The following is a 27,699-nucleotide window of genomic DNA, read 5'->3' as shown; positions in this document are numbered from 1 at the left end:
AAAAAAAAAAAAAAAAAAAAAAAAAAAAAAGAAGTCCTACACTGAGCACTGGTGTGTGTGTATGTGTGTGCATGCAAGTATGTGTGTGCATGTGTGGACACACACAGAGACATAGAGAGTGTGAGAGAGAGACAGAGAGAGGGAGGGAGAGGGAGAGAGAGAAAGAGAGAGAGAGAGAGAGAGAGAGAGAGAGAGAGAGAGAGAGAGAGAGAGAGAGAGATTGCAAACGCACTATATCTTTTCTAGTTGTTGAGAGTGACTCTACTTTGACTCCTGTCAACAAGTCCTGGTGTATAATTTGAGAACAGTTAACACTAGGTGGCAGGAGAAGACTGTAGATATCTAATGCCTCAACTACCAAAAACCTCCATCCCCTGCCCCGGGTCTTCAGAGTCTTATGCAAAAGTGCATCATATTACTGCTTAATGTATGAATTATATGTATTACAAATCATCTTATAGTTATAAATACTTATATTCTAGAGAATGGGGTGGAAGTAAATAAAATGAATGAAAATGTGAAAAAAGTAGAACAATTATAAATTTCTAAAGACACATAATTTCCCAAGTTATACTAATGACAGTAGTGAATAATAGTGCTTTCTAGTATTGGAAAACATTAAAATTATCTGTCGTCTCTGAATTTAGTGATTACTTTGTTTCCAAATATATTAGTCATTTATAAAATGACCTAGGGTTCAAGATGTCAAATGCAAATTTAAACACAATATTCATTTTCAAAATCAAGATTAGTATTCAAAAACAAGAAGCATTTCACAACGCATCCAGTATAAATTTCTACCATGAGAGGAAAAAACATCATTTTCAATGTGCCCGAACTCTCTTCCAGAAATAGAATTATTTTAAATCTTAATTCTTGGTCTTTATTTACTACAATATTACTATTGTATATTTACCATATACAATTTTTCACTCAACCAGGAACACTCCTGAGCATGGAAGGAGAACTCCCTTAGAACTGAGAAACATGACTCCCCTACCAGCCTGCTTATAGCCAGAGCTCACTCCACCTTTCTTAAAGCAGGCGTTTGTTACATCTAAGCCCCACCTTCCTGTTTGCCAGTACCTACTCTTTCTTCTGTCAGCAGTCCGTCTTCAGATTCTCAGGAACACCACTAGTCAGACAAGTTCCCACAAGAGTTCAAACCTACCAAGACATAGCAAGAGTCAGGCTTTGTGAAGAGATAAATGTTTGGCCAATTCTGATGTAATTTGACTCTCTTGGGAAAAGACATTATGAAACACTGGAAGAAATACTACAGGCTCGTGAAAGCACTTTGTTGTGTGGATGACAGGCATAGATTGCTCACTTCAAATTCACATTTTGCATTTGTAAAAATCTAATGCACAGCAAAACTCATTAAAACATTATTATTTACCTTTGGTTAATAATATGTAGTGAAAATTGGTGCTTTAGCTGTAGCAATGGCATAGTCACTCTCAGGAGACATGGTATTGGGTAGAAAGTGTCTTACCAAATGCAATTAATTATTCTTTGCTTTGGAAAAACTCCTAACAACAGTTACTAGGTAAAATAGTACAATATGAAGTCAACTTATTTCCTTAATAAATTTTCTTTTTGATGTAAGTGTATAAGAATTATGTGTTTCTTAAATAGCAAATTTTTATAAAGGTTGGAGAACATTAGCTTTTTAATTACATCAAGTATTTAAAAATAAATAATGAAATTTTCATGATTAAAAACACAAAAGAATTGCTCTTTCAGAATATTGTAATTGGACGTTTTCACAAAATAATTTTTAAAGTACTTTCTTTGGTGACTCTGGCACATTTACTAGGAATGGGCTATCTATGCCATGTTCCATGTGGTTGGGCTTTGTTTTGGTTTTTAAAGATCTGTGTTTCTAGGCAATAGCTATAGAAACTCAAGTGGTCAGTTTAGTCAGTAGAAACCTAAATTTGTCACACATGATTTTGGTTTAAGTTGTCTAACTCATGGATAATAAGACTTAGAATTAGCATCTTCCTGATTAATTGTCTTGTGAGGCAAGGCCCACCTCATTTCAATGATGGGGAGGACCCATTACTTCATTTAGAGACTTTGGCACCTTTGAGCGACATAAAGGACCACAATGGAGGGTATAAGTCCTGCAGTAAAATTTTGAAGTGGACAAATATCACTGTTCCTCAAAATGGCTTCCATGTGTGCATCATTTTTCACTTTACAGAAACACAGATTCTGCATGGGAGCACTTTGCATGAGAGCACTATGAGTGGGAGCACCCTGCATGGGAGTATTCTGAATGGGGGCATTCTGCATGAGAGCACTCTGAGTGGGGGCATTCTGCATTGGAGCATTCTGAGTGGGAGCACTCTGCATGAGAGCACTCTGAGTGGGGGCATTCTGCATTGGAGCACTCTGAGTGGGAGCACTCTGCATTGGAGCACTCTGAGTGGGGGTACTCTGTATGGGAGCACTCTGAGTGGGGGCATTCTGCATTGGAGCACTCTGAGTGGGGGTACTCTGTATGGGAGCACTCTGAGTGGGGGCATTCTGCATGGGAGCACTCTGAATGGGGGTACTCTGCATGGGAGCACTCTGAGTGAGTGTACTCTGCATGAGAGCACTCTGAGTGGGGGCATTCTGCATTGGAGCACTCTGAGTGGGTGTACTTTGCATGGGGGCACTCTGAGTGGGGGCATTCTGCATTGGAGCACTCTGAGTGGGAGCACTCTGCATGAGAGCACTCTGAGTGGGGACATTCTGCATTGGAGCACTCTGAGTGGGGGTACTCTGCCTGGGAGAACTCTGAGTGGGGGCATTCTGCATGGGAGCACTCTGCATGGGGGTACTCTGCATGGGAGCACTCTGAGTGGGTGTACTCTGCATGGGAGCACTTTGAGTGGGAGTACTCTGCATGGGAGCATTTTGCATGGTTTATGTCTTGTGTGGTTATACCAGGAGCTTTCTTCCATGCTTTGTCCACTCTCCTTTAAATGGTCAAAACAGAAGACACTTCTTATTTGGTTTTAATTTCCTGAAAAAGAACGATTTTTAGTGTTCGTTTGAAAATACAAACTTGATCACCACTAATCAAATAATTTTAAGTAGCTTTAATGTGTTCTGGGGAAAGATTACAATATAAAGCACATGTAGACTATATAAGACTGAGTGAGTGTACTAACAATACTCCATTGGCTCAGAATCACCTAATTGATTTTTGGAAATAGTTTCATTTAGCTTTGCCATAGCTATCCAAACATTTGTATCATACTAAAACACACACTTGAGAAGTTTCCCCAATTTTTTCACTTGTTCCTACATACCTTGGCATAATCTAGCTTCCCAGAAGTCCTTAAAACATGCATTAATATAGTGTGTATTCATATTTTTTCATGTTCATAACATGTTAACTCTTAATGACCTTATTATTGGGAAGTATGTTTACTTTTCTTTCTACAAAAGACACATGTATGATATTAACAAGAATTATCCAGACTCTTCATGGACCACAGCCATTAACCTATGTGCCCAACTAATAACTTATTCTAAACACTTCAGGTTGTATTAAATTCTCCGTTTACAGCAGCACTATGTATATCTATCATACAGGAGAATGATTGTTGACTTATGATCTTTCAAGCATCATCTCAAAGAAAGAATTTCTTCACTTACTAAGACTTTGCTATGTTTGAACAAATCCAACAAGTGAATCAAAAAATGTTAATGCTTTAATACTTACTGGAAATGTATGTAGCTTTGTCTACACCAGTCTGTGTCTCAGAGGTCAGATATCCTTAGAAACGGATATATGAACATATATGATGATCATTTAGAAGTTAAAATCATTTGTGGCCATACCACTCTGAATAAGCCCAATCTTGTCTGATCTCGGAAGCTAAGCAGGGTCGGGTCTGGTTAGTACTTGAATGGGAGAATGCCTGGGAATACCGGATGCTGTAGGCTTAAAAAAAAGAAGTTAAAATCTAGTATTTGTTTTGCCTGAACTTTAAGCTGTAAACGTCATACCTAAAAGTTCTGTCAAGATCGTCCCAGCAAGTACAGGCATCTGCAAGGGGACATGATTACTCTCTACTCCTTCCCTCCTGATTCCGTATGCAACATGTGACTACACATCAGAACTCTGTAGTTTCACCCAAGAATGTTTTTTACTGTTTTTCTGATTAATGAGTTATTATTTTAGGAGGCAGAAGTGATTTACAATGTTGACTTTTCATCTCATGAGCTGAAGGAAACAGCACATGAAAATATAATTCAACAGTTCCCTATAGAAAGCAAAACTAAAGTGTTTACAAAGTAACTTCCCAGTTTATCACTGTCTCTTAAAACTACATTGTGTAATTGAGCTTCTTACATAGAGTTTCCGTTTTTTTTTCAGTGATTGAGATGTCAATTATGTCCCATATTTTTATATGGATACATTCTATTCTATGTACATATACAGAATTAAAGATTGTGTAATAAATTTCCTTCGTGGATCAAGATAGTAAACGTTTAAAAACAGGGCGCTGTCTTTTAGGAACATGATATTTGGAGATTCTGCATCCTGTGTCTTGCTATTACTCATCTGCTAGGACTCTGAGCACTTCATTTGCTACTTGGTTGTAGTAGCTTACCTATTAGTCTGTGCCTCTGAGCTGAAGCAGTGAGAAAGTAGTAGCTAATTAGAGTTGCTTAGTCATTAGAGTAGCTTACCATTTTCTAAATGTTATAAAATATGTTGATTCAAAGTTTAAACAGGTAAATTATATTATTTTATCTATCCTTTCCAGTTTGTACATGAGAAAGTTGATGCAAAGATCATGTGACTTTTAATGCTGTCTGGCTCCAGGAGTTATGATTATTGCCAAAATCTCATACTTTATCATATTATATAAAACTTAACAAGTATATTTTAGGTTTACAGGCTTTTCCCCCGATCATCTGCAATGATTTCTTATATTTATGATACAATTATGTTTAGAGGTAAAACTTTATTTTTTTAAAATTGAAGTTCATTTATTGTATGAAATATCGTGTTAAAATATAGCCACATTTACTTGAAGGTTATTTTGAGATACAAATACTAAGAATGTTTAGATTATATACAGTGACATAATTACGTCAGATGTTTAAAAGTATGTACAGCGATTTCACACTCTATACACAATCTGGCTTTACAGTACATACAACTCTTGGAAAAGACAGCCCGAAGCCTCTTCATCTTCTTATGCAAAATTGATTGTGGAGTTGGATCACATGTTAGAGCTCAAAATCGAGTCCGAAGTAATTCTGATGCTCAAAATTCCATGTACATTTAAGAAGAAAGATGTGACAGATAAATTGTTCCTGGTTGTTCTGTGAACTCTAATTCGACACACACCCACACCCACACCCCTAACTCCTTTGATTCTTTTACACTTAGATTGCCTTCAAATCACAGGCAGCAAGTTCTAACAGAACTCAGTCTAGGTGAAAGGCAGCCAGCTTTTGCTGGTAACAATGTGTTCATACAGCAAAGGATCTCTGTCTGTTCAGGCTGCTTCTTGCTCTTGTCAGAGTGAGAAGGGAGTTGCTGCTCCTTTCCTGGGGTAAGCTATTTGAGAAAGAAAGTAACCTAACACTAAGTGCAGGCGGGGCGGGGTGATGTAACAGGAAGCTGTGATGTTTCCCTTCTGCTGCTGATCGCTTACAATCTGACAACACTCCCCATCTACTCAGAACAAATCCTCTCTTCGCAGCCGTGCACTTCTGCCTTAGGACCGGCGGGATCTGTTGCCTGGACCTCACGCTGCTGCCTGCAGGACCACATTGCAGAGCTTTGACTCTTCCACACCTCGCCTCCGGGGAAACTCTTCTGCAGTATCTCAGAAAATCAAACTCCCTCCTGAGACTATTCACACAGAATTTCCTTCGGAGCTGTGCCGGGTAAGTGTATTACTCAAAATGAACATATGTATTCTCAGCACTATTCTTAGGTAGTTTGACAATGTTTCTACGAAGAATTTAGTAAGTGGCATTGAAATAACGTTGAAACCGCTTCATTTATTCTACATAGGGATCCTAGAGAGTCTTACTCCAGAATGTACACAAAATCTATTACTAGTGCATAAGAGTATTTACAGTGATACTTTAGAAAATAAATTTAGCAATTAATAGCGATGTGAACGGGCTATAAGGCAAGTTTCTGAACAAATACCTTAGTCAGGAAAGAATACCATTTAAAGTTAGTTCTACTACTAGCACAAGTCCTGACAGCTGGAAAACATTTGCACCCCAGGAAGGGTCTTTCAAATTTTCCACATAATCAGTATTCTAAGGAAGGGATGGCAGAAGACTCACGGGGTCCCAGAGTCTTCCTGTGTGGCTGAACACAAAGCAGGATTAAGAAGAAAAGCCACCGGCTTGGACTTCAGTTTGCTTTCCACTTCTTTTGACACTTACACCTCTTAACTAGGGAACCAATGGAATTTTCATTGTTCTTTGTTGCTAGATTTGTGCAAACACCCCCCTTTTGGTTTTCCTTTGTTTTTGTTGTTATTTGTTTTGTTTTGTTTGAGGGGAACTGTTTCCACTGTATTAATATCATGGGTATCTTACAAATAATGTAAGGAGAAAACCAAACCAAACCAAAGCAAATAAACAAAAAACCCCAACCAACAACCAACCAACCAAAACCCCCGCAACTGCCCAGGGTTAAGAAAATGTAGTGATTTTTAGATTACTTCATGGTTTTTAAACTCTTAAGCTTAGAGTTGTGTTACTTCAACTATCCTGGAAACCTGCGGGGGAAGAGTGTGAAAGGAGTCTATATAAATACATAAACAGAGACACGGTGAGCAAGTGGATTAGCTCATTAAGCAGAGGAATTAAATTAGATTTTCTACGGTGCTGCTGAGATGAAGCATCTGCAGTACTCTCTTGCCACAGTGCAGACCGTCATGAGAATTTAAGGCGTAGGAATGGAAGACAGCAGTTTTGAATTCAAATTGTGCTTATTAGCATAACTTATTAAATTCTATGTTTTCTTAGTTAAGTGAAATATAAACTGCAAGATGCCTTTCAATGTCAGCATTCGGAGTTCAATCTCTAGTAGCCTGGCATATGAACAGTATATTACAAACGCATCCTGAGTTCAATCTCTAGTAGCCTGGCATATGAACAGTATATTACAAATGCATCCTGAGTAACTCTTCAGTGATTTTTCAATGTCAGCATTCAGAGTTCATCTCTAGCAGCCTGGCATATGAACAGTATATTACAAACGCATCCTGAGTAACTCTTCAGTGATTTTTCAATGTCAGCATTCGGAGTTCAATCTCTAGTAGCCTGGCATATAAACAGTATATTACAAACGCATCCTGAGTTCAATCTCTAGTAGCCTGGCATATAAACAGTATATTACAAACGCATCCTGAGTAACTCTTCAGTGATTTTTGGCTCAGTTTCCACATGCTTTCCAATGTAATGGAAATATTAATTTGTACACTTGTAAATTTTAAAAGCTTTGCAGCTGATTTATGTTTTTATTTATTTGTTTTTAAATTATACCGAGTTCCCTGAGATGTAAAAATAGATAAGGTGTTTTTAAGATATGACTTATTACACGTAGATATTAGGTAACTGGAGAAAGGAGTGAAATCAACACATTAAATAACCCAATGTCATATATAGGGGCAGAAATTGAAAAGCATTATTCTAAGCCAGATTATTTTCTTTTTTTCTTTTTCCTTTTGGTTTTTCCAGACAGGGTTTCTCTATGTAGCACTGGCTATCCTGGAACTCACTCTGTAGACCAGGCTGGCCTCAAACTCAGAACCCCACCTGCCTCTGCCTCCTAAGTGTTGGGATTAAAGGCATGTGCCACTACTGCCGGCAGATTATTTTCTTAAATTAAGTATTATATTAATAAACTATTATAAATTAGAACCTCCGCAAACTCTTCTGATTTTTATTGAATTAATGTTTCAAAATCGTCTTGTATAATTTATTTTAATATCCTCATCTATATTAATAGCATTATTTAAAACAATCCTTATTACCAAAAGTCATAGCAGAAAAATGCCAGGCAATAAATATTGATGGTCATTAGGCAAAGAAATTATCTGAGTTTATAACAAGGACATTAAAATAAGAATTTATATCATTCTAGAGTAAATGTGGCTTTTAAAATGAGTAAACAATGTCTGAGAATTTAACCATGTTTTTATCCACAGTATTAGTTTAATTTTACAGGCAGTATTTCCTTGTAGCATCAAAAAACAAAAAAGCAAAAACAAAAACAAAAAACAAAACAAAATCAATGGGTATGATCTTAGGCAAGTTCTAAATATGTCAATTAAAAACAGAATTCACAATAGTCATGACCCACGTGATCTGAAATATGTTTTACCTACAATATTCTATTTGTAGTTTGATATATTTAGATGGCTATTTGGAGCCAGTACAATAATAACATGTTATCAGTTTATCTCTGCTTACATTTTGATAGTAACTATTTATTCAGAATTGTTTTGAATTTTTGTAGACAAATTAATACAATCACCTTTAGAGTGTCAAAAACAAATTCACTAAACTACATTTCATGCTTTATGTACAACTTTGAATCTAGTCAAGTTAATTCTGCTTTTAGAGGTACAATGATGTCACCTTTTCAGAATACAAAGATAGTCCAAGAACCCAATTCCTTGTCTTTGTTTGGGATCTAGAAAACCTTTAAAGCATTAACATAAATTACATCTCACAATAGTGTTAATGGAAGACAGGAGATCAATACCACAGTACGACTTCACTCTGACTTATTCTGAATTCTAGAACTTACCACTGAAGATGACTAACTGGTACCCAACTGATGTGAGAACAAACATTTCTCCAGGTGCAGTTTTGGAATCCAGTCTGTGCATGACTCTAAACACATATTTTTTCTTGAATGTAATCTTTTTTTTTTAACCAAAGAAATTACTACAGTATTAAATTATTTAAAAATCTCATTTAACATGTAAAAGTATTCTGATGCAATTGTGTAGAGAGAAAATTTTGAGAAACTAAAAATAAGATCTGCATCCTAACGAGGCTTGCCAGTCATTTTCTATGAAACATTTCCATTTGTTCTCATGGAAATTCTCTTCCTGCCTAAAAATCTTTCTTTAATGGCAGTTACACAAACTCCAAGTACCTGCAGTTTGCCCACTTTAAGTTTTAGGTAACTGGAGAAAGAAGTGGAAACAATACATTAAATACCTCAATGCTTTTGTTAGTTTTAAATTTGTGTGTAACTTTAAATATATATGATCATAGTTGAATGTTTACTGCAACAATAGGTGGAATACAATTAATTGTAAAATTTGGAGAATAAGTATGAAGTTATGTTTCAGGAACAATGAAAAACATGTGAATATAAGCTATAATAATATCTTAATATTTATTTGATCAGAGGGCATGCATACATTTTGTATTCCATTGCAATTCTTAGGAAAGCAGAAATTTCTCAGTAAATCCAGGTGATGATTTTTCATGTGTAATTAGTATTATGATATTTACCAATAAATTGGTTTAAGTCAAATAATCTCAATACTTTTAAAATTAATTCAGTTTTTAAATTAATGTTATCTTAGGGAAAAGAAAAAATTTAATTTTTAAGGTTAACTGAGTTAGGATTTCCTAGTTTGCTAGAATTATTATCATGTGATAAGTTACACACATACACACACACACACACATACACACATTTAAGAAAAAAAAAACATGTGTAGAGTTCATCCAGAGACTGGACTCCAAAACTGCACCCAGAGAAATATTTGTTCTCTCATCAGCTGGGGACCAGTTAGTAATCTTCATTTTAAATTCTAAAATTCAGAATAAATCAGGAATTAAATGTGTTTTTTCAAGACTGGGTCCTGACTGTTCTAGAACTCACTCTGTAAACTAGGCTGGCCTCGAACTCACAGAGATTCATTTACCTCAGCCTCCTGTGTACTGGGATTAAAGGCTTAAACTACCACCACCCAGTGACAAAGTATATTTGTACAGAACTCCGTTCTTTCCTTCCTTCCTTCTTTCTTTCTTTCTTTCCTTCTTTCTTTCTTTCCTTCTTTCCTTCCTTCTTTCTTTCTCTCTCTCTCTCTCTCTCTCTCTCTTTCTTCTCAGATGGCTTCTTTATGTAACATTTTAGTATGTAACATGAACATATTAACATACTGCTTGCAAATATGGTCAAAGTAGTGTACTGAGGTTTTTAAAAGTAAAGGAGTTTAATCGAATTGATACATGGTTTTAATAAAATAATGTGACGTTTTTAACATTTTAGCCAACTAAAAGGACAAAACATTAAGCTCACCCCAAATGACAGAAGCCCAAGTTAAAAAATAATAGATTAATTATTTAATAATCCTATGATATTGAAGCTATAACTATTTTATTACAGTCTTTGGATGAAATCTGTTTTTCAGAGAAATCCTGTTCCTTTTAACAGTACACCATTTAAAAAAACCTAAAAGAAATTACCTTTGTAGAACATACATTGTTGTAAAAAGCTTATCATTAGTACTCTATTTAGGTTTAACTTTACCTGAGTCCAGTTGTAGTTTCCAGACTGAGCACAGGGTCCCCAATGAAGGAGCTAGAGAAAGGACTCACGGAGCTGAGGGGGTTTGCAGCCTCATAGGAGGAACAACAATATGAACTAACTGGTACCCTCAGAGCTCCCACGGACTAAACCACCAACCAAAGACTGCACATGGTGGGACTCATGGCTCCAGCTGCATATGTAGCAGAGGGTGGCTTAGTGGGTCATCAATGGAAGGAGAGGCCCTTGGCCCAGTGAAGGCTCTATGCCCCAGTGTAGGGGAATGCCAGGGCCAGGAAGCAGGAGAGGGTGGGTTGGTGAGCAGGGGGAGAGGGGAGGGAATAGGATGTTTTTTTCTGGAGTGATAACCAGGAAAGGGGATAACATTTGAAATGTAAATAAACAAAACATCTAATAAAAAAAAGAAAAAATATGTTATAATTTATAGCAGATTTTTTGTGTGACAACGGAATTTTAAATACCTAATATTTAAATTTGATGGTTTCTTATAAATGTGTGTGTTTCTGGGAAAAAGAAAACCTCTAGGAAATCTTCAAAGCGTCATTTGGAGTGCTAAATAAACAACAGATTGGCTTGCAAGAATGTTCTGATGACATCTCAGTTCCCTAGAAGACTTCTCCTGTGTTCTTGAACAGATAAAGGTGACTTTGACAATGAAAACTAGTAAACATTTGTCTTGTATCCAAACACTAACCCAAGACCAATATTTATGCAGTTATACACACACACACACACACACACACACACACACACACACACACACACACACATCAATTTAGTCTACTTTCTAAGTATAATTTGAATAGAAATTTGGGACATAGGTAAAAGTATCAGGGAGAAATATATAACATTTTATTAGGAAATGATAATTAAGATTATGAAGAAATGATTTAATCAATACAAAACTGTTTTTAATAGTTCTGCAGCTGTTTTTATTATGAGAGGCTAAATGTAGACTTGCTTAGCTTAATAAGGATTAAAAAAAGGTTTAGTATTTTATAAAGCAGGCTGCCTATAAAACCTGCTCCTTCAGGAACTTAATTTCAATGAAGTTTGTATTAAAAACTTTTGTAAAAACATCCCAATATGCTTTATTGAATAAAGAAAAACAATTTTATTCAATTGCTTTAGATATTCGTGTATGTTGTGTACACACAGGTAGCCTACAACATCCACATTTGAATTTCAAGTTTACCACTTGTTTGTTCTCTCCCATCATCTACAAATTTTAAGTGATAACCACACTGCTCTATAATGTTTAGTGTAAAGTATGTGAGAAAATACACAGAATATGTATAGCAGAATATTTGGGTATAAGTAAATGCTTGAGAAATTTTGCAGATCATCAGGTCCTTTTGAAATCCAACTGAGGCCACAATGTGCATCTGTACACAGGTTCATTCTTAAAACCAACACTCAGACAATGAGAATATACCCTATTCATATTATGGGACATGGGCAAGTTTACAATCAAAGAGATTATCATCCTCATATAGCATGCAGCAGAGCAAAATCTTAGTCACTATTTCTACATTAACCTAGAATATAACATGTTGTATATAGAATATATACAAACATGATGGCTTGTATGTGTAATTCCAGCAATTATGAAGCTGGGGCAGGAGGTTTACCTTGGTAAGACGCCATCTTGGGAGGATTGCCCCACGTTAGAGATTGGCTTGGGCTAACTAATAGGTTCTAGGATAGCATGGGTTGGGGGTGAGATGCTGTCTAAAATAAAAAAAAAATAAATAAAAAATAAATAGCTGTCAAGAGTGTCAAGAAAATTTGGGTTGTGAATACTATAACATCCATAGAAGTTTAAAATAAAAAGATATTGTGGATGACCTAGTAAACTCATTTTATGTAATTAAAAGTCTTTTTTGTTATTTGGGTTTTTAGACTGTCTTATAGTAGATATTTCTAATTACTTTTTGATGGTAAACACATGTTTCCTTATGTATTAAAATTCCTCAAGAATTGCTGTCCAAGATGGAAAAACACATTCTGGTTTTTGAAAGATTTGAATATAATTTGTTGTAAGAGCTTGATTTTGAGTATTTGTAAATTCTGACCCTCTGGAGAATGTAGTGAACCTGAAGAGACAATAAGCACGCAGATGAATGCCAGTCACAGAGACACATATTTAAAAAATGCAATTGTAAGGAGTTCTTAGACCCTCCTGTCTGATGGAGTGTGGTTCCAGTGTCCCCTCTGCAGAGGGGTTTTCCCATTTGCTTTGCTATCCAAATTAAAATCTGCTGTCATGGTGGCACACTTTGAGGCAGACATCATCCTTTGTACTCTTCACATCATGGTTTAATCCCACAGGGAACACCTCTGTAATAACACATTTGACTATATAATTATTTCTTTTAAGATACTAGGATTAACCTGCATGGCATTGACAGTGGAATTAAATGACAGTGGAAGTAAAGGAACCTTCACTGCTAAAGTGTGAAAGGTCAAAGCTGCTCAGAATGCCCTAACACAGGCACATGCAATGACAGCGGCGTGGAATCCATCCGATTCCTTATTTTAGAGTGGTTACCTTCTCATGTTTCATCTATAGCCCAGAACTGTCCAGATTAATATTGGATACAGAAAATATCTGATATGTCAAACTCTGATACTTTAGACAACACTCCACTTAAACAACTGGCCACTGGTCTTGTGACAAAATGAGAAACACTATTCACAGTAGAATAAACTGAGTTTGCACCTCTATCCAAGATATTTGGCTGTTGCCCAGAACAGAAGCCTTGTGCCAGGTGTCTTTAAAACCAGCATAGGACTTTTCACATGGTAAGGCCTTCTTAAGTTGAGGACCACATTGACAACTCTTTGTTAATTTTGATATATTTTATTTGTATTGAATTTTGTTCTTTAAATAGTAATATGTACTATGATTAAACACCATATCACTATATTATAATCATTTTAAGACTTAAAATATGGAATATAGCATAGTACAATCATATGGAAAGTGTATAACTAAGGAAAATAATATGAGAAATTGAATTAATTTGAAGGATCCAACACTGTTGAAATCCTACTATTTGAACAGATCTTACTTGAAAGCCTTCCTCTTCAAATTACTGGTGCCACTTTTCAAAGTTTTATGCTTAAGAAAATTATTCTCTTTAACTACATCTATTTTTTTAAAAATAAAATCAGGCCGGGCGGTGGTGGCACACGCCTTTAATCCCAGCACTTGGGAGTCAGAGGCAGGTGGATTTCTGAGTTCGAGGCCAGCCTGGTCTACAGAGTGAGTTCCAGGACAGCCAGGGATACACAGAGAAACCCTGTCTTGAAAAACCAAAAAAAAAAAAAAAAAAAAAAAAAAAAAAAAAAAAAAAAAAGAATCAGTATGTCCATATTTAATAACTCATGTTGCATCCAACCTAGTTCTAGGACTATATGCATTAGTTCAAATTGCACATAATATAATTAACAGGTTTTATATTAGAGTTTGGCAATTTTTAAAAAGAATACCCATTGAATGTATAGTTTTCAAACTGATGCTAAAGGTCAAATGTATTCATCAAGTTCTTGAACTTCAATATTTCAAAGATCATGTTTTGCAACCCTTTCATGTAACTTGTGAAGTTGCAGACCTGAGTACATTTTACAAACCTACTTTAATGGACTTTTCCTAATTCAGAGGCAGCCAACAGCACCCAAAGCTGTGTGTCTTTAGAAGGCTTTCTTAGGTCTAGAGATCATTTATGCTTTGTAGAAAAACAGCTAGGTCTCTCCAGCCAGGAAACACATTAGCTATGAAAACTAACCCCGCTCCTCATTAACCACGGGCACAGGAGTCTTAAGCATACAGACCTTAGAATTCCTCCTTCCCTTTGTGGAGCTCCTCAGTTCTAGAAAACGGACTTCAAGCTAGTACCTCTAATACAAAATCAACAAAAATTTAAGGGAGATAAGTATTAGATCTAGCTTTCTGTATGTTTCTTTTAATGAATGTAAATGTTCTCTCAGATGTCAACATGCCACAGTCTCTCACCTCCCTACAGTATGACTGATGTTAGCCATTTTGTGTGAGCTCTGCTCAAGTCACTACTTTAAACCAACTAAATCCTTACCCCACCACTGTCCTCTCGTGCTTGCCAGCTATGTAATACGAACTGGACTTTTCCTATAATAATAAGCACCTTGCAACAATTAGTCTATTGTAATTTGCATAACTGCTTTACATTTTTCAACTTTGCGTATTCCTTTAACATGTTCCTTCCTTTTGTACATTTCACTAGTGTTCTAAACACTCTTCTAGAAATGCCTGAATGTCACAGCTCCTTACAGTTGCTCCATGAAGGATTAAATGAACGGATTTTCTGTGCTGCTCTCTACATCACAGAACACTGTACATTAACTTCGTGGCTTTGGATGCTGGAGCTTCAGTTCTGAATGTGTTAGAATCTCTGTACCTATCCAAAGAGAAAATGTCCAGAAACCAATGACGACCTTTATTGCTCTTAGGGTAATCTAATCCATATCCCTACACTGTCTTTGTGAGGGAACGTAAACTGGTAAAGATGCTTTCTGCGATGAGTTTGGTGCTCAAGTTTCACTTGAATTCCAAGGAATGACCCTTCCAACTAGTTAAATGAGAATGGAGCCCAGTATTTTGACACAAAGTGTTGAAGCCTTTCCACAAGAGGCCAAACAATGGTTGAACTGGCAGAATTATTGTTGAAACTGGCAAACTTGCCAGCCGTTGGCTCCCGGCAAAGCCTTACTCCATTACTTACTGCCTTTCTGGACAATGGAGCTAGGTCATGTACAAAAGCAAAAAGCCTTAGCGCTGGAGATGAAAGAAAGCAAATCAAGCGTTTGAAAAGTCACATGTGTGAGAATGCAAGTTTAGTTTAACAGTAAAAGAAGTTTAATAGGCACTGAGATATGACTGCTATATGTGAACTGTTAAGCTTTTAAACACTGATCAACAAGTATTAAATAAAAACTCTATAAGGAATGCTAATTCTCAATGTCCTTCATATGTATTCAGTTCTGTAGATTTATTAAAGTTAAAGTCAAAGCTCTATTTTATAAACTCAGAATATGCATTTATATGTACAGAAACAGACTGATACGCACACACACATACATATACATCTGCACGTGAGTGCGCGCGTGTATACACACACACACACACACACACACACACACACACACATACAAGTAGAGAGGGACTAAATAAAATCTTTATTTTTCAAATGCTCCATGTTTGATTTTCACCAAATGTATTTTCTGAGTTGATATAATTCACAAGTTATAAAAATACAACCAATCTTTTGTTATTTAGATTTCTCATTTTCTTGAGAGTCATAGAGCTAACCATTCATTCATGAAGAAATAGCTCAGTGGCATTTACTCTGAGCCCAGGTGTTTATATAATTCATAAATACAAAGTTTATGGAGGAAAAAGAGTGATGCCCATTATATTCGAATATAGACAACATATATTCAGAGCATAATGAATGAAAATATACACCGTAGTTTGCCATATCTTACCTTTATTATCTAGTAGCAACAGTGGTTAGAGTTTTAAACCGTGAGCAATTAACTGCACTGGACTAATTAATTATGCTCTGTACTGACTAAGGACTGCTAAAAATCAAAATCAAAATGACTTCTTGCTGCCATTCTTTTCTACCATTTAATTCTTAAACTTTCCAACTGCATGTCACATGGCCATTATCAAGTACTGTATTTACAGTTAAATTATCATCAAGTGTAGAGAAAATCATGCTCTTTTAAAATTTAATCTTCAATAATGTGTTTCTAAGAATGTAAAGATCTCTGCTTGCTTTCTATCTTGTAGTTTTTATGAATATAAGACAATGCAATACCTTGCAACACATTTTCTTCATTCTAGGTAGCACATACCAGGAAATAATAAAATAATTTTTCTGGCATTAATAATATTTGAAAAAGACAAAATAGCAATAATTTCTAACAGGTGGATTATATTAAATTGTGCAAAAGGTATTTGAAAAATAAATTAACCACAGGAAAAGAAATACTTTAATGAAATTTCAAGTTACTTTTTAGTGCAAGAATGATTTCTCAATTTGGAGAGCCATTTCATTTTCTCAAGCTAGAATCAATCTTTACAGTAACAAATGAGTTTCCCATGTACTCTTGCTCAGAACACTGTGCTGAAACAATTCTTCTTTCATCTAGATTCAGCAGAGGCAACAAATACTTATGAAAGTAGAGACTTTCATAAGTACTTAGAGGTTGAATATGGTCTATTAAAATATTTAATACTGAATCACACCTGTGAAATTTGCTGTATATTTTAGTAGTTCAATAATTACTACGATTTGCAGTTCACTGCATAGAGAAATTTTGGTAGGCATAGGGTGGGTGGTAAATCACATGGCATATTAGATTTTGATTCTTCCTTATGCTGGACTCCCTTGACTCTCTGAAGCATCTCCACCACAGGAGGGTGGAGCACCAGCAACTAAATAACTGCCTACAAAGAGAAAATGGTATCCCAATCAATTTTGTAATTCATGATGTTACCTACAAACAAGTGTTATTACATTTTTTTTTTCTGAGACAGGGTTTCTCTGTATAGCCCTGGCTGTTCTGGAACTCACTCTGTAGACCAGGCTGGCCTTGAACTCAGAATCCACCTGCCACTGCCTCCCAAGTGCTAGAATAAAAGACATGTACCACCACTGCCCAGCTATTTACAATTTTTGATGAGAAGCATTTCAACTAACTCCTGTTGGGAACAACTAGTCACTTCAGATAGTTATAGAAAAACTTTAACATATATCATAGTTTGGTCAAACCCATAAACACTTAATAGAACCTAAAGCTTTGAGACTTTTGTAGAAGTTGATAAATTAAAGAGGGAAGTATAGAAGTCACTTTTATTTCCTCAGATGAAGGGATGAAGGGATGGGTGAGAGTGTACCCAAATTGTGAGAACACATGGCTTGTGCTGAGCCCTGAGTGTTTCTTTCTTTCTTTTAACTATCCCTCGGCCTAGGCCTGAAAGCTTCTAGCCTCCATACAATCTAATCTTCTAAGCTGACCAATTCAAACTGGCTTCTCTTGGCTTCTCACTGAATTGCTTTCCTTGGCCTCAAATTAATTCTAGCAATTTGTTCTAAATCTTCTGGTTCCTTTCTATTCTCTGGCTCATTCTGTCTTCACCTGTGATCAGTCTCTCTGTAAGACTGTCCTGGTAAAGTAAAAGTGCCCTCCCAACCCTTCATGCTGCTGTATTAAGTTGCCTCTCTTTATTTTGATGTCTCTTAAGCACTTCAATTTTCTGTGCTGAGTGTTGAGCATATCCTATCTCTGACTCATTCTGCTAAACCTTTCTCTGATTTTTTGTTTACCCTCAACTAGATGTTACTTTCAAACATGGCTGCTTTCTTCTACAATAACCTTATCTTCATTGTTTGGGATTAAAGGTATGTACTGAGGACATGTCTGTATTGCAGCCAGTGGGATTAAAGGTGTGTCATTCTAGCTGAAAGGCTCAGACTTAGAAGGGCTTTGGATGTGATCCCTTGCCAGAGCAGCTTTGTTGCTGGATTAAAATTCTTCTACAGGGAAGCACTTATCAGAACATTTCACTTAAATTAACAGTAATTATTAAAGACTAAGTGAAGTCTGATATAAAATCAAGAATAAAATTTGAAAGTAAGAGCAACTATAAAAGACAGGAAAATATTAAATGAACTCAGCAGGCTGAATTTATACATTTAAATGTATATGTATAGCATGTGTGTGTAACAATATTAACTAAAGAATAAGAGGCTATGGATTTGAGAATGAGTGGAGGAAAATGTGAAAGGAGATGGAGGGAGAAAAGTGAGGGGAAATAATGTAAATTTGAATTCATGTGAAATTCTCAAAAAATTAATGAATTGATTAAAAAAAAGGAAGGTTGAATTTAATGAGCAAAATAATGGGATAAACTAAGAGGCTAGACCAGAAGATAAACTGGCTCAATAAAACATACTTTACTTGCCAGAATGATTATGAAATAAAAATCTGATCTCAAAGCACTCATTTAAGACAGGGATCTGTGAGATACTTGGCATGGATGACAGATGCTACCAAGAGAACTTTTATTTTTTTTAAGATTTATTTACTAATTATATGTAAATACACTGTAGCTTTCTTCAGATACTCCAGAAGAGGGCGTCAGATCTCATTGCGGATGGTTGTAAGCCACCATATGGCTGCTGGGATTTGAACTCAGGACCTTAGGAAGAGCAGTCGGTTCTCTTTACCACTGAGCCATCTCTCCAGCCCCCAAGAATACTTTTTTTAAGTTAAGAAGCAAGCATTATTTCTTTGTCTAAAATTGTGTTGGAAAAAAACTCTTTTGTCTTATGTTTTTGTATACTTGGGTTTAAGTCTAAGTGTTACTGCCCTACATAAGTGCCAAGCAGTGTCTATTAGGTTGTGAGAAGCAAATAGATTTACTGTCTTTTTGTTCAAGGGGTTGAACTCAACCAGTCAAGATAATAGCTGTACTTCTAAATGGTGGTATCATAGAGTCTAAACTATTGACACTGTCCAGTCTCTAAGGATAGTTTCTGAATAGACATCTCAGAAACTGGACTATCTTAGTCATCACACCGGAAGGATCAGGGCTATTAGGTACAATTTAAGTGCTTTTTTACTAAGCCTATCAGACAATATGAGCCAACACAGCCAGCTGTAATGCTTAAGTTTCCTACTGTGCTCTAGAATTGTTCTGTTTACTGGCACCCTGCAGATTGTGAGAATATACCACAAAGATATATTTAGGTTCAAACTCACAATAACAGCACATGAGGGCAAGCAAGTCACAAAATTAATAAATTAAGTGGTCATCTTTTAAAAAAATTCTAAGCATTCACACCAAAATGCCAAAAATATTTCCAAAAATATAGACAAGACTTTCCTTTTTAAGACTTGGTTCTGAATAAGTAGGATTGTTATTCAGGGTCACATTTTTCCTCTATGAATCATATAATTTATAAGTATCGAAAACTTGCTATTAATTTAAATGATAACTTTTCTGCTTTCGCTGGACTCAGAGGTAGAGGTAAAAATTCATACACACATACACAGGTGCATACACACAGAGATAGGCATAGGATGGCCCATACATACACGCATGCACATATACATACATGCACAGACATATGCGCACACACATCACAAGAAAGCATACATTAACTCAAGGGCTTTCCTTTCATTTGCCATTTTTAAACAAAATACAAAACAATACAGAACAATAAAATCAAACAATCACATTGAAATTGGATAAAGCAATGGAACAGAAGGAAAAGAGCCCCAAGAGAAAGCACAAGAATTAGAGACCCACTTGCCCACACATTCAGAAGTCCTACAAAAGTACTAAACAAAAAGCTATAATGTATACCCAGAGGACCCAGTGCAGACCTGTGCAGGTCCTGTGCTTGCAGCTTCAGTCTCTGCATTCAGATGAACTTTGCTCGGTTGATTTAGGGGGTCTTGTTCTAGTGCTCTCCGTCTCCTCTGTCCCTTACACTCTTTCAGCCCCCTCTTCTGCAGGGTGCTCTCAGCTCTGAAGTGAGAGATTTGATGGAAACATCTCATTTAGAGCTGTGTCTTCCAAGGACTCTCTTTTTGCATAATGTCTGGCTATGGTAATCTGTATTTGCTCCCATCTGCAGGAGGAAGTTTCTCTGATGATGGCTGAATAAGGCACTGATCTATGAGTATAGCAGAATATCGTTAAGAGACATTCTATTGTTACTTTGTTGTTTTTGAATCTTTCTTGCTACTTTTTCTTGATCAGTAGTATTTGGTTTTACCCAAGGCCTCTGGGGATATCTAGTCTCTGGTTCTTGGTCACCCAAGCATTGTCAAGTATGGGTTCCTTCTTGTGGGGTAGGTCTTAAGTCAGACAAGGTTAACCAAAAACATTGGTTGGTTAGACTCAAGGGCTTTTCATCATTGGTAACCTAAAATTCTATCACTAGTGTCCTAGAAGACTCAGAGTATGAAGTAGAGTTTAAGAACAGAATCAGATGACTAGAATTCTGAGAAGTAAATTATACTCATTAAATTCCAAGTACACAGTTTGTTCTTATAACAATACTTATGAACTCTCATGAATATTGTAATATTTTGAATGGAAAAGGAAGAAAAAAATTCAATTTATTTGTACTATGAGAGTCAAAGCCATTCCCCCAGTATTCTTACCATACATGTTTTGATTCAAAGATTCAAAATGCACAATTCTTGGCAGTCATACTACACCAATACTCTACAGTTTTCTTTCTAAACTTTGTGCCTCACTTGCAGATTATATCTATCACAAATATCCTATTTAAACATCTTTTTTTTTTTTTTTCTGAGACAGTGTTTCTCTGTGTAGCCCTGGCTGCCCTGGAACTCACTCTGTAGACCAGGCTAGCCTCTAACTCAGAGATTCACCTGCTTCTGCCTTTTGAGCACTGAGATTAAAGGCATGTGTCACCACCACCTGGTTAATAAATTTCCTATTCAAGTAAACATCCTCTTCCTAGAATCTGGTTTCTCGAGTGTCGAGTTCCTGTGTCACTGATTCACACATTTAGTCCTGCATGCAAACTGTTTCCCTATACGAGGCTCCAGATATCTGGAGGTCACTTACCTGGCATTACCTTTTAAGTAATATATTATTTAGTTTTACTCTTTTGATTTTCTGTTATGAAAGTACAATCACGGTTTTCTGTGGCAAATGTTTTGTTTACATAGCATTGTAGTTTTTGAGATGCATCAGTGTCAGAGTCTGTTGTGTGATATATTATTTAACATTACTTAAGTATTCCATTACATGAATGTATCAGAATGTACCTATCCTTTTTTTCTTCTGTGGAATATTAGAACTGCTTCCAACATTTGACTTTTACAAGCCATGAAGTTATAAACAGACCCCTACATATCTTCCCATAAACTGTGTGGATTTTTTTAGAGAAAAGATTTATAAGACATATTTCTAAGCAATCCATAATAGTGACTCAATTTAAATTCTCACCAACAGTAAATGAGATACTTATTGCACCATAGCCTTTCCAAAACTGTGTGTTGTTGTCAAACATTCTAATTTTTGCCACTCTGGAGGGTGTAACACAATATCTCATTGTGGTTTTGATTTACATCTCTCTAGTCATGAATCATGGTGAATTTGCTTGTTAAAGTAATAAAAATTTTCCTCTTAAACATTTGCTTCAAATTAGTTAATAATTAGTTGATTTAGAGGAACTGTGACTAATCCACTTTTTGTGGATCATTTGTTATGATTTCTCTCTCTATTGTCTATCTATCTATCTATCTATCTATCTATCTATCTATCTATCTATCTATCTATCTATCAATCTATCTATCTATCTATCCATTTATCATCTATCAGTCATTGGTTGATATATCATCTCTCTCTATATATCTGAATTTTATTAACTATTGGAAATAAGTTATGGAACTTACAAATCATCTGAATAGGATGTATCTCTTTCCCCACTGTTGTAATATTAACTTCTTATTCATTAAAAAATTATAGAAGGCACTGGAATTTGTGTTTTTCACCTAAGTCATAATTTGGCAACTACATAGCTGTCTTTTTAACTGTCAGCTGAATTTATCTCATTTATTTCTTCAAGGCTTTGATTTCCTCCTAATAGAATTAGGTATATGTTTATTTCTCTTTAGTTTAGTTAATGTCTTCATATTAATATCAAAACATTGATTTAGATAATGGAAAGATTTCATGATGAAAGCTTATTTGCTATGTGTACATACTATGTTTCTTTTCTATGTTCTCAAGATTTAGCTCATTTTAATTCCATTGACCAGTAAATTTAGACATCATGCTACTGAACAAAATTATTTATTTTTATCTATTTTATATTTTTATGAGGTTTGTGTAAAAATACTTTTTATACTTCATATTAACTTACTTTTACAATACTATTTGATACTATATGTATTAATAGCTATCATATAAAATGAAAGTAAGTTTGAAGCACTGGCTGTTCTTCCAGAGGACCCAGTTTCAATTCCCAGCACCCACATGATGTTTCACAACCATCTGTAACTCCAGTTCTTGAGCCTCCAAGGGCACCAGACATACACAATACACATATGTACTGACATACACCCATTCATTTAAATAAATAAATATTAAAATGAAAGTATGTACATTCATGTATGCAAGATATTTATCAACCAAAGTTAACTCTATATTTAATTTTATGATAACCAGGGTAATTTTTTTTTTTCAAGACAGGGTTTCTCTGTATAGCCCTGGCTGTCCTGGAACTCACTCTGTAGACCAGCTGGCCTTGAACTCAGAAATCCGCCTGCCTCTGCCTCCCAAGTGCTGGGATTAAAGGCGTGAGCCACCATTGCCCTAACCAGGGTAATTGGTTTCTTTTTTTTTTTTTAAGATTTATTTATTTTATGTATATGAGTACACTGCTGGGAATTGAATTCAGGACCTAAGTACACTGTAGCTGTCTTCAGACACACCAGAAGAGGTCAGATCTCATTATGGATGGTTGTGAGCCACCATGTGGTTGTTGGGATTTGAACTCTGGACCTTTGGAAGAGCAGTCAGTGCTCTTAACCACTGAGCCATCTCTCCAGTCCTGGTAATTGGTTTCATGACCTAATTACCCAAGGGTTTAAAATACTCTTCCATGGCCACTTTGACTGGGATAAAAATATGAAAATTTTAGAATTATACTGAGAAAAAAACCCACTAATGTTCCTCAGCTGTTTCTATTTCCAGTGGTCTTTTCTAACAAGTTGGGAAAATATTCAAAATAAACTTCAACTTTGAACCTGCTGAATTCCATATGGGTGCCAATAAAGCCTGAGGTTGGAGTTTTTATTTTTTTCAAAAGCAGTTTTAGAAAAACCCAATCCTAGATTTAGACAGCATTGGTTCACATCTAAGTAAATCCTAATATAACCAGATCTTGATCCTAATAATAGCAAAGCTAAATTACAATTATATATAGATATTATGGAAGCATAATACATTTTACATAACTATAGAGTAATATTACAAGGTAATTAAAATAAGAATTTGCTAACAAAATACTTTATTGTTTTTTAAAATCATCATTTTAATAGGTTTGAATATTCACATAAATTTTTGCCTTGACTTTATAGATATCCTTGACAATGGCTTAGATGATCATTAAAGCATAAGAGTATATTCATGGATCACGAGGGCAAGATCAACAAAATTTCTCAGCTCACAATGGGAGGTAGACACATCACAGAACACAAATTTGACATCTTTGAAGTTCAGTAAATTTTAATGCAGTATGAATGTAAAGCAGTGAAAAATATACAAAGATTTTACCTTACTTCCAATGTTCACTCTACCTGGAAAGATGTATACAAGCCAACATACCCACTCAGTTTATTTAGCCTGAGAGTCAAGTTCGTTCTGACCTTAAATGTCTCGGGGTTCCTCTTAGATCAGATCTATGACTACCCTTGCTTTCAATCCTTCCACTCTGACAATGCTAACCTTCTACCCGTACCTTGCACCAGCCAAGTCATTCCTGTCCCAGAACCATTATGAAGCCATCCATCCAGGTCCAGCCTCTCCCTAGGGCAGTCACAGCAGCCCCCCTCTCTCACCAACTGCGTCAACACCACCTCCTTGGAGACTTTTCATGATAGCCATAGTCTTATCCTTATATTTCATTTCTTTGCTTTATTTTTCTTTGTTGCACTTATTACTGCTGGACTTTTACCTATCTAACTGTTGGTAAGCGTTTTCCTTAATAGCTCTAGCAGGCATGGACTATGGTGTCCTTAACTTATAGAGCAAACCTACACTCATGCAGACTCTACCTCTTTCTAGTGCTAAAATCTCAAGCAATAGGAAACACCTGGCTCCATGTTTTGTCCCTCAGTGACCCTGTCAGAAGGACATGTTGCCAAGCTACAAAAACAAAAACAGGTTTTTTTCCTCATCTCTGAGCTAGTTTAACGGTAAGCTAAATGTGACAGATGTATCTCCTCTGAGATTCCTTTCAAACTTACCATCTAAAATTAGGATTTTAACAGAGAACCACCCTAGTATATGCTTTTAAGTTCTTTACGATTCCACTTTCCACTTATAATTTTACTAAATTCACAGGAATCTTCTTTTGTCATCCAGGGCCCTATGATGATACACCAACATCTTGTGCTACCAACTGTCAAAACTTTGGATGGTCTAACACTCAGGTATTGCATATATTTTAACAAAATATACAAAGTAACATCTTGGGTTGGCAATGAAGTCAAGGGTATTAAGAATGCATTAAGTATAGGGAAAAATTCCACAGAAGGTTGCACAGTTTACTTCTGAAAAACGCTGAGTGGCAACCCAATAAACTACTGATAACGGTGGAATTGTATACAGCTAACAACTCAGTTTCTTAGGACATTGCAAAGTAGATTTATCCCTATAATTGTGTGTGTTGGGCTAGATGGTTAGGAATATTAAGTTAATTTTGAATGTGTCATATTTTTATTGTAGTGATTTAATGATATAATTTAAATTTAAGATCATTTAATATATATATATTACATTGACCTAGAGATGATTTTTAAATATTATAATATAGCTAGGTTGTTCATTTGAATTAAATGTCTGCTTTGTATAGGACTCTTTGTTTTCTTAATCACATAATCACTGTTACATTATGTCTGTGAATGGGGTGTGATAAAAGTTCCTTATAATTAGAATACACAGGGTACCTTAATTATGGATACAAGAATAGTCATATAAGAAAATGAGCTGCTTCACTATTTTGCAGTATTCCAGATACTACTTTTAGGAATCCTTAGAAAACATCAAATTTTATTCTGTCAAAGAACATCAAGCTTCATAGATATTGGTGCATCTAGACAGACAGACAGACGTGTTCAGTCATTATAGTGCTATGGCAAATAAGATAACTAAGCATCTAATTGCTGCACCCGATAGTCCCCACAATATTTATTTATTTGTTTGTTTGTTTGTTTTTTTCGAGACAGGGTTTCTCTGTATGGCCCTGGCTGTCCTGAAATTCACTTTGTAGAACAGGTTGGTCCCGAACTCAGAAATCCGTCTGCCTCTGCCTCCCAAGTACTGGGATTAAAGGTGTGGGCCACCACTGCCCGGCTCCCCACAATATTTAATTCGATTTCCTTACCCTAAATTACTTTTGGTAAGGCTGAAGGTTTTTTTTTTTTAATAATTCAAAAATGATTTTCTTATGAAGGTATAATAATTGTACTGAAAGTAAAATTGTGTTATCTTAAATTCAAACCTTTATGAGACGGTTCCTTTTTTTCTGTTTTTGAACTGTGCATTTCTTACAAAAGAATTCCCAACTTATATTGCTAGGCCCCAAAATAGACCATGTGTAATTGTTCTTTGTCCCACTGCCTGTCTTTGGGACTCATGAGTGCTCTGTCCCTTTATGTGTCAGCTTCCTCTGCACCTTGCATTTCAGATGACTCAGTGTTCCCCACAGCAAGGTCTGACTGCTCCAAATGCCAATACGTATGTGACAGCTGCCTCTGTCTTTCTGATGTTCCCGGTGTGATGTGATGCTAAATCACTTCTTATAAGCCTCCAATTTTGCTTCATAATGATATGTAGGGAAGAACCTATAACAGAAAATTTTTAATAGAAAACAACTGGCTTTGGTTTCCCAATGTGTGTGTCATAATTTGATATCGGGGAAGATTATATAATACTTTAGAATATCATTTCAATGTGAAAATTGTAGCATGTATTCAGGAGTTTGGAAGAAATACATCGAAAGGCCCAGATTTAAACTACTGTCTCTTCAGTTGTTTTATCCCATATGACGTATTGAGCACAGACAAGACTGTACGTGTGTGTGTGCGTGTGTGTGTGCGTGTGTATGTGTGTGATGCTAAATTGCCTTTCTAGTTATTTTGATTTTAACAATTAAGTCTAAAGTGCAAATAAGTTTAAATTAGAGAAATAAATAGGTTAAAAAGTAATCTCCATGGTGATAGAACATGACACTAAAAGTAGGAATTGACTTCCATTCATCAGTTTGAATCAATAATGGTTTCTTTTTGGTCTAATAAAATAGTCCAGAGCTGAGACCAAGGAGTCATGATGCCTGTTTTTAACTCAGTGCCACTGTTGTGGAACATATTGCAATTCACTAACTCCCTTGGCTCCTAAGTTCTAAGTCTGTAAAGCAAGCAGATGATACTGCAAGATTTTCAAGTCCACCCCAGTTCTGAAAATCTGGCATATCTGATTAAAATTAAAATATTTTGTCCTAAAGATGAGCTGAAAAAACCCCTCAGCATATGCATATCTTTCTAACAACACAGTCACACTCTGGTCTTCAAGCGTTTTGGAATGTTTAATCTACATAATTACTTGGCACACTCTAAAACTTGATTAAGAGATAGGCGGGGATGAAGAGCAGCCTCTCTGCCTACATTCTACTTGTGCTTTGAGAGAGATCTAATAATAGCTATCACTGATGTTTAATACTCTTGCTCAAAGCTCTTTCTGACACAAAATGGTAAAAATATCAATGCTCTAATACATTTCTAAATATTTTCTAGGAATATTTCACATTTAAATCTTTATCTAATTTGAATCAAATCTAAGATATTTTCCCACAAATTAAAAATATGTGTTTCATACATCTTCATTAGTTTATCCTGATCATATTGACTAAAAATTCCTTTCAGTAATTATTACAAAGTTATAGTAACCAAGTTGTTTGGATTTTAGCTTCCATTTGGCTTTTCTTTTAACTTGAACACTAGAACTATTTGTTAATTCCACTATACTTAATATTATTTGAAGATAAATAGCATTTTTAATCAATCTTGGTCTTGGAAGTATGAATATAAATGTTGGTTAATAATAAACATGTTATGATTGTTTCATTTTCTATCTTTAATTAATGTTTCAGTCAAAGCATGTTAGATATTGTTTATCAAATATATCAATTTTGACCAAATATTTTCTTCTAAAGTGTGCTATAATGAATACAATAAAATATAACTTTACTCTATTAATAATTAATTTATATTTATTTAGATGCTGGTTGTTGAACTCAGGACATCACCTA

The 27,699-nt window shown here is 35.6% G+C and overlaps 2 protein-coding genes and 1 pseudogene across 3 annotated transcripts in view; 2 read left to right on the top strand and 1 right to left on the bottom strand.

Annotated features, from left to right (window-relative positions):
- Window positions 1–2,073: 2,073 nt before the first annotated feature.
- On the bottom strand, window positions 2,074–2,916 carry LOC116091675 (repetitive proline-rich cell wall protein 2-like). The gene has a single exon (XM_031373209.1). The coding sequence runs from the start codon at window positions 2,914–2,916 to the stop codon at window positions 2,074–2,076; it is 843 nt and encodes a 280-aa protein (XP_031229069.1).
- Window positions 2,917–3,829: 913 nt separating this feature from the next.
- Window positions 3,830–3,948, top strand: LOC116092752 (annotated as a pseudogene).
- A 1,709-nt stretch (window positions 3,949–5,657) lies between these two features.
- Calcrl (calcitonin receptor like receptor) overlaps window positions 5,658–27,699 on the top strand; it is an 87,166-nt gene continuing 65,124 nt past the window's right edge. Inside the window, exons 1-2 of one of the 2 annotated variants that reach the window (XM_031370813.1) lie at window positions 5,658–5,910; window positions 24,756–24,823. The gene's annotated coding sequence lies outside the window, so the exon portion shown is untranslated. The remainder of the gene's footprint in view (window positions 5,911–24,755; window positions 24,824–27,699) is intronic. The other variant, XM_031370814.1, reaches the window with a different exon arrangement.

The sequence above is a fragment of the Mastomys coucha genome, unplaced genomic scaffold (genome assembly GCF_008632895.1).
Source record: "Mastomys coucha isolate ucsf_1 unplaced genomic scaffold, UCSF_Mcou_1 pScaffold15, whole genome shotgun sequence".
In the NCBI taxonomy this organism is placed as follows: domain Eukaryota; kingdom Metazoa; phylum Chordata; class Mammalia; order Rodentia; family Muridae; genus Mastomys; species Mastomys coucha.
This window is presented reverse-complemented; position numbering and strand designations above follow the sequence as displayed.